The sequence below is a fragment of the Zophobas morio genome, unplaced genomic scaffold (genome assembly GCF_036711695.1).
Source record: "Zophobas morio isolate AGI-343-1 ecotype UQ-CSIRO unplaced genomic scaffold, CSIRO_AGI_Zmor_V1 ptg000006l, whole genome shotgun sequence".
Taxonomy (NCBI): Eukaryota; Metazoa; Arthropoda; class Insecta; order Coleoptera; family Tenebrionidae; genus Zophobas; species Zophobas morio.
In genome coordinates this window covers 17,446,510-17,454,810 of record NW_026972111.1, presented here as the reverse complement: position 1 = coordinate 17,454,810, position 8,301 = coordinate 17,446,510, and the positions used below count along the sequence as shown (strand labels likewise).

The following is an 8,301-nucleotide window of genomic DNA, read 5'->3' as shown; positions in this document are numbered from 1 at the left end:
CTCCATAAGTAATTTCAAAAACTATGAATGCATTGATAAACGACAAGTATCGAGTCATAATATTTTGCATATCTATTTTAGGTACAATTTATTGAGCAAATTATTGAAATGACGTCATCGACTTTTTGGGAGGGTATGAACGAATAAATTTTGATTAACGATTTACCTTGTTTACAACGTTTACAAAATTTCAGAACATTTAGTTTTACAGATTCAAAATTAAATTGCAAAATGTTCTTATAGTGTTTTAATTTGTTTTCCAAAAGTCTGGATGTCTCGAGTTCCTTACGGGACATTACCAGATTAACAAACATCTACATACGACAGGGCTAGTAACAGACCCAGTTTGGCGTGGATGCAATGAGAAAGAGGAAACAGCTGAGCACATTCTTTGTGAGTGTCCAGCGTTGTCAAGCCATCGAATTTGTTGATTGTACTTGAGTAATGCAGACGGTGGAATGTCCCGATTTTTGCCATACCAAGCCTACATGTAGGACATCTGGCTTGGTATGGCAAAAATCGGGATTTTCCACCGCCTGCATTACTCAAGTACACCTAAAGCACGCAGAGACAACATAATCGAAGTGAGCACTAAAAGACAATTTACGGTCAAACTTAACTCCTAAGCCATGAACAATGTTCGGTCTAGAGACTAACTCACCTAATATGCTGTATTCAAAATAGATTGGACTGTTCATTTTAGAGAAGGACATAACGTAGCATTTTCTTTTATTGACAGGCAATTCATTAACATTGCACCAATTTAATATTTGATTTAGGTTGCGATGTACTCGTAAGTTCACACAATCTACCGATGACTTTACTTTTGTGAATATTTTTAAATCGTCCGCATATAGTAAATAATCAACATTCAGGATGTGAGTTATATTATATCATTGATAAACACAGAAAATAGAAGTGACCCTAGTACCGACCCCTGTGGCACTCCAGAAGTTGGAAATACATCCTTTGATGAGCATCCACTGCAATAGACAAACTGTTTTCTAGCACAAAGATAAGAGTGAAAAACCTTTAGTGGCGCTGGTGAGAATCCAATGACACCAAGTTTATACAACAAAATATGGTGACTTATTTTGTCAAAGGCCTTCGAGAAGTCCATGTAAATGACGTCTGTCTGACCACCCTCATCAATTGACTCAGTTAGAAATTGAGTTAAAGACACTAAATTTGTCACCGTAGACCTGCCATGCATAAATCCATGTTGGTTTTCAGCAATATTACTTTTTAAGTGGAAATAAATGTTATTAAAAATCACCATTTCAAAGATTTTAGCGAAGTTATTTATTAAAGCAATTGGTCGATAGTTTTCGATAGCATTACGATCACCCTTCTTCAATATCGGAACAATTTTAGAAATCTTCCACAACTTGGGCATTACACCACTTCTTAAGATTTTATTTAACAAGATAAAAAGCGGCTTTACCAATGTGGGAGAACAGTCTTTTAAGAAAATAGATGGAATTCTGTCTGGACCAGCAGTATTTTTATGTTTCAATTTTTCCAAAGCTGCACTGATTTCGTTTTCAGTTATGTTGGGAACTTCGATTGGAGGAGCAGGAGGACACTCTGATTTGGACCGGAGAAGGCACAATGGCCTAAAGTTGAGGTTTAAGTTATTGCAAAGCCTGTTCAGTCAGGTTTTGTTGTGCCATAGGACATGGGACGTTAAACACAAAGAAAGCACGTCTAATACAACTATGCGACTATGCCTTTACGATATTTGTTCATTTCTTGAGAGGTGTGTTGTTGCGTGCCATCTGAAACCTCAAAATGTCAGTTCTGCGTCGGAGGTTTTCGAATATCGTTATCGCAAAGTTACAAAAATGTTGCGCTGATTGAATAGATCAAGGTCAGCGTTGAGCTATTCTTGACGCAACTACGCAAGATAGAAGCAATTTCTTTATATTCTGAAAGTGCGAGCCGGTGATGAAGTTTGAATATGTTTTCTGTTTAGATAATGATAACATTGTCACACTACAACAGTCAACAAGCCGATACCTCTATGTGTCATTTTCTGATAACCTAAACAACTTATCCAAATGCAAAAAGTTTGTTTACACAGCCCTCACAGGTCCTGAATGAATGCGTCCACTATCTAAATATTTAACAAATCGTTCACATCACAGTGAAATGTTTTGAGCATTTTAGGTGGTGTGGTTACGCAAACAGCATGTCTGAACGTTATTCTTCAGGTAAGCGAAACACTCTGTCACGCAATGCTTGATTGAACGCTCTTTAGGGTCGCAGAAACCTGAGAAAATTAAAGGCCTATTGCGTCTCTATTCTATGGAATATTGTCCGTTTGCGCAAAGAACCCGACTTGTGCTAAAAGCGAAAAATATCCCACACGAAATCGTAAACATCGACTTAATCTCCAAACCAGAATGGTACCTTAAAATACACCCAGAAGGTAAGTTGTATAAAAAAGATTTTTACCGCAGATCATAAATGTTTTACTTCAGGGAAAGTACCTGCTTTGGAAGCCGACTCTGAAGTAGTACTCGAAAGTCTGAATATCGTAAACTTTCTCGACGAGAAGTACCCACAGAACCCATTGTACCCCACAGATCTCGTAGCTAGAAAACGAGATCAAGAATTAATCACAAAAATCGACCCTCTGATAGGGCTTTTCTACCAATGTGTGCTCAGTCTCGTGCAGAAAACGCCACAAGAGTGGGCCGAAGCATTCGCTTCGGGGTTAGAAGAACTCGAGTCGGAACTTGCGACAAGAGCAACTACCTTCTTCAGGGGTGACAAACCTGGAATGGTTGTTTTAACTTTGTTTTTTTTTTGTAACAAGGAAACTGTTAACGTTTTTCTAGATTGATTACATGTTGTGGCCTTGGGGCCAACGCGCAGGGGCCATTTCATTAACTTTAGGACAAAAATTACCTCTGAACCTCGACCGCTTCCCAATGCTACGAAAATGGGCCAAAAGTATGCGACAAGATTCTGCATGCGTTGAAACCTATACCGAACCAGAAGAATACTGGAATTTTCTTCAACTAAGTTTGGGAAAAAGCATTTAGAAATTAATGAACTGATAGGTACATTTAATCACAAATTATGTTGTATTTTTGGACATCAAACTGTGGAAATATAAAACGGAAACGCAATAAATTGTCTCCTTTTTTGCTATAGTAGATCGATCTGTGTGCCGTCCTCGTTGACATTTTCTTTCATTACGTACTTAATCTATAAAATGTACATCAAAACTTTTGCAAACACCCCAGGAAGTCGTCTGCTTCGGCAAGGCATCTTCGACCACGACACCACTCCAATCTCCATGCCATCGATAATCAACGGACTTACGAAATTTCATAATCGCAAACTTCATCATCCCCAGCTCATTACTTTACCTGAATTTTACCATTTTACTTATAATGTCAATGAAAAAGATCGTAAAGCGATCATTAAAGAAAATCGTTTTTACAACAAATGGCTGAAAGAATCCAAAATTCTTATGATTTGTTTTTCCTTAGGTATGTATTAGTTTGACTCAAAAACCCTAATAACATTGTGGTCTAAAACATGTGGTTAAGTTAGAATTTTGTGTCTGTACTGTTTGTACTATGTAATAAAAAAAGATATACGATTGTTAGCAATTTTATTTATTTTTAATCTTATTAAAATAAATGCTCAACAAATGAGCCACACTCATTCTGCCACAAGCATTAGCACAATGGATCCATTGCTCCTATATCATTGAAGCACTTGTGGGTCCCCACGAATGATGTTGGTAGCTTCGTTGTTAAAGAAGACTATCTTCTGGTCTGATCTTTTCTGCATATTCCAACTTCATGTGGCCCCAAAAGAAAAAATCTAGTGGATTAAAATCGGAAGATTTGGCAGGTCAGTGCTAAGCCCCACCTCGTCTGATCGAACATTCTGAAAATTACCGCATCCAACGGCTAAAACGAGGTGGCGCCCTACCATGTAGAAAATAATTCCTACAAATCTCTTCTTAAAAATCACCAATAAGCAGCACTTGTTAACCACTGAGGTGGTTCAGAAGGCGCTGTAAGATATTTGTGTACAATATCGGCATATAGAATAATTGAAAACTCCTGCTGAAAACGGAAATTTTCGTCTTCCCAAATGTGAACGTTATGATAATTAAAGATTCCTCGTAAATCCTGCCTCTTCTGTTGCCAAAATAATACGAGTAAAGTCAGGATTTTGCTTTGTCTATCGCAGCAACCACCTACAAAATGCAAAACAGGGTTGATAATAATCAGTAGGAGACAGAGCTCATACACGCTGAATATAATGATGATATATATAATGAGAATGACTGTTCTCGCAGTGTTCTCCAAAGGGTCTAATGGGACTCATTAAACCATTGATAAAGGCATCTCGTACTTGTTCCAGAATCAGCATGTACAGCATCCAACAGCTCTTCTTCCAATGTTGACAATTTGGTGAAGAAGTTGTGTAACTCGTTCGACTTTTTTACGAACCCGTCTCTTGAAGTCGCTGGTGAAGATCTTTAAAAATTCTCTTGGAGGGCAACCATCTGTGGGAAAAATTTTTTAATAGCCTCCGCTGGGAGGGCTATTCCTAGTTATACGATGCTTTATATTATTTTCCAACATTTCTTTTTTACAGGTGCTTAGAAAGAATATCGCAATGTGCCAAAATTGTATGAAAAAAAAGACTTGAGGAGTCGTGAGACACCCGTATGGAACGACGTTCCCTACGCTTGTGCAGTGCCGAAACCAAAGAATATTTAGGTATAGGCGAACCTTGCGTTATGCGCCCCCCCAATTTTACAGAACAGTTTTATTTATATTTTTTAAGTATGCAAAACAGATACTATGATAAAATATAAAAAAAAGAAAAAAAAATCGAGATTATACATGTAGGTATACATATAATATGTATAAATCTATAAATATTATGTAAGTTCAAAATAAAATAAACATTCAAAAACCTGTCGCACCGGTTACATGTTTCTGAGCTTCCGTTCAAAAAAAAAAAAAAATTAATATGACATAATTCTTAGTATAGTCTTGGAAATTTCATTCTACCCTATATAATTTTATTGACGATAACGAGACGGACAGTAGTACAATGGTAAGAAATATTTATGGCTCACACCAGTTCACTCGAATTTGTCTGAGAACATTTGGCAGGTAGTTATACTCATAAAATAATGGTCATTTCCGTTCATAAGTAACGATGGTCCCTGCTAGGACCTGGATTATTCTGGTTTCCATCATCTGGGGATTACCGACACCCGACAATATCTCTTGCTATTGTACTACTGTCCGTCTCGTTATTGCGAATAAAATTTTATAGGGTACAATGAAATTTCCAAAACTATACACCATAATTTTTGGACGAATTTGGCGCCCCTTGTCGTTGGCGCCCCTAGGCAAGGGCCTACTTGGTCTATAGCTAGTTTCGGCATTGCGCTTGTGTATAATTTATGATTTATGAAATAGTGCAATAAAATAAATAAAGGAATGGTAATATAATTGTAATTATAATTAAAAACGTTATGGAAATAAACATTTTGTTATTAATAATTATTATTATAAAAATATTTACTATAATTACAAACTCAATCTGTACATTCAATGATAGAAATTATTACTTTATGATACTTGAAGTAAGTATGAGATTAAATTTTCTTTAAATGTCTTGAGAAGACTGCATCGATAGTTGTATGGTATCTTCATTCACTGGAGTTTCGCGGGGTAATACTGTACGCGAGGTCAATGTTTATAATTGACTCGACGAATCGCAAATGAGAATGGTTGTCCTACTGTTGATTTTTTTGTTCATATCATGGTACAATATATACGAATACACAAGCCGCAGTATAGTAAAATATGTAATTCTTATTTTAGTATTATTTAAAATAAGCAAGCGAAACATTACAGTATTCTCAAATTTTCGAAACATAGGATGAACCAATCTTGATTTAATCTATAAAAAATATAGATAATAATAATCTCAATTTAAGATAAAAAAGAAGTTACCTAGTCACCGCATCGCTGATTCTATTTTCCTCGCTCGTCGGCTCTCAACCTGAGTTTACACAAAAGAATGATTTTCACAGATCAGACTTCTGCCCACGAAAAAGTCTATCGAAATTTTCACTTCAAAAATTTGTTGATAAACTCTAGCAGTATTAGCATTAGTACTGTGAAAATCGCTTGAAACAGTTCACTGTATGCACGCGCAACCAACAAAGGGCAATATAATTGATTATATGCCGAGACATTTTTTAATTCTGAACATATGAAAGTAAATATTGGCTTATCCTTATGTTCAGTTCAGGGTTCAATATTGGAGGTATGCAACCAATGTTACACAAATCATAATTTTGTAGAACAAGAAGGGTAGTTAGGGTGGAGTAATGAAGACTGTGTTTTTTTTTTGCACAGCTTAAGATATTTAACTTCTTTTCTTCAGTTAAAACATAATTTGTTCTATTCCTTTAGCGGTGTTTATACTAGACACATCGAGTATTGTTTACAACTTTAATAGTTGTTATTTATGTAAGGGCATAATTAAGATATTCCTTAGCAACGTTTACAAAATCCAGGGTCCCTGGCCCGGGGCCTTGTAAGTTGCCCAAGATTTATAAATATCAAGTTATAACCGTGGTGCATACAAACTTTTATTTTTCACGAGAAAATCTAAAAAAAAAAACATGATTAATAGGTAATGAATTAATTCGTAAATAATGGTTATTTATGTAACTAGTGAGTAAAGTGTATGTTTTTTTCACGAGAAGGAAAATTTGCCGCACGAGCGGAACGCGAGTGCGCAAATCCGCCGAGGAAAAAAAAAGCCACTTTACTCACGAGTCGCATACAAAATTTTTTTCGCGTTCGTAACAAAACTCAACACCCACCAACTTCAAAAACTTTTTATTTTGGAACATAGATATTAAATGTAGCCATATTTGCCGTCTTGACAATTTTTTCGGGGGTGTACGAGCAATCTTCATCGCTGTCCGATTCCATTGTCCGAGCACACAAATTACCACAACCAGTGCTGGGGACAGATACTTTTAAAATTATCTAGATACAGATATAGATATATGGAAGATAAAAGTATCTAGATAAAGATTGTTTTCCATTTTTTCTAAATGTATCTAGATACAGATACAAGAAAACATACATTTTGAAGCTTTGGCGAATAAAATAAATGAAAACATGTTTATGTATTTTTTTATGTATTGCTTAATGAATTTTTTAAAATTAACAACATTTCGAACATATTGTCACCTAAATTATTTCTTCTTGGTGTCAGAATTTGGTTTCCGCTACTAAACAACCGTTCCATAGGTGCAGAAGAAGGGATTGTGGTATTAAATTTAAAAAATTGGTCTAAAGAGTTTAGACAGTACTTCCCTCGCTGTCGGAAACTTGACGACTGCATGCCTATTGTGTTTTTTTTCTCATTACATTTTTGTAGTGGGAATTTAAAAAAAAATTGCGATGACGTCATCAACATTTTTGCAAGGACACGTATATCAGTTGGGATAGATGTAGTGTAATACTAAGAATAAAATTATTATATTCTCAAATTTTCGGGAAAATGAATTGGGTCGTTTGAATATTGATTTGTAATAATCAATAAAATAACGAAACAATTTACTCACGTATACCTACGTATCAGAGGCAACTGAAAATCGTGTATGTATAAACATTGTTAATTTAAGATGACAGGCGTAACAGCATACGTGAGAGCCAAACACAGAAACTGTAAACAAAACGACCGTCGGTTTTATTGCTTCGACTTCCGCTTATTATATAAAACATTGGGTTTTATTTTAATTCTTGACGGTGAAATTCACAATTGGTTGATTATAAACATGTCTATTTCACATTCGCGGAATCAAGTGAACGCATAAAACAAATGCAGGTCTGTAATGTTAAAGTCGATGTAAATAAGCGTGCTACCCTTATGTTTCAACCGAGTTTTTCCTTTAACAAATTTTGTGTCTACCAAATTGGGTTGGTTGGGGTGTAATACTAATAATAAGTGTTGCCTTTAATTTAATCAATAAAATAAATTGACTTCATTAATTTTTTTGAACCACCTCTTAAGAAAATCTAAAAAATATGAATGGAATGATAAATCACAAGTACAAACTCATCGTATTTTTTGCATTTTAGATAGGATTTATTCAGCAAAATTTAAGGGTGACGTCATCAATTTTTTTAGGAGGGATGAACAAATACATTTTGAACAAAAGTTTACCATGCTTATAATAACTTTAAAATATTCCCAAGATTTCAAAGCATTCGGTTTTGTAAT

General features: G+C 35.3%; 1 protein-coding gene across 1 annotated transcript; it reads left to right on the top strand.

Moving 5' to 3' along the window:
• Nucleotides 1-1,993: 1,993 nt before the first annotated feature.
• Nucleotides 1,994-3,141, top strand: LOC135123167 (pyrimidodiazepine synthase-like). The gene is made up of 4 exons (XM_064047663.1): nucleotides 1,994-2,213; nucleotides 2,261-2,431; nucleotides 2,484-2,788; nucleotides 2,844-3,141. Exons 1-4 carry the CDS (start codon nucleotides 2,192-2,194, stop codon nucleotides 3,048-3,050), a joined length of 705 nt encoding a protein of 234 aa, XP_063903733.1. The 5' UTR covers nucleotides 1,994-2,191; the 3' UTR covers nucleotides 3,051-3,141.
• The last annotated feature ends 5,160 nt before the right edge of the window (nucleotides 3,142-8,301 follow it).

What these genes read in the sequence shown, in the direction of transcription:
- LOC135123167 (XM_064047663.1), top strand. Translation starts at nt 2,192, where the DNA reads ATGTCTGAACGTTATTCTTCAG. An exon ending in GTCTGAACGTTATTCTTCAG is followed by an intron (nt 2,214 to 2,260) that starts GTAAGCGAAACA and finishes AACGCTCTTTAG; the next exon opens with GGTCGCAGAAACCTGAGAAA. An exon ending in CCTTAAAATACACCCAGAAG is followed by an intron (nt 2,432 to 2,483) that starts GTAAGTTGTATA and finishes GTTTTACTTCAG; the next exon opens with GGAAAGTACCTGCTTTGGAA.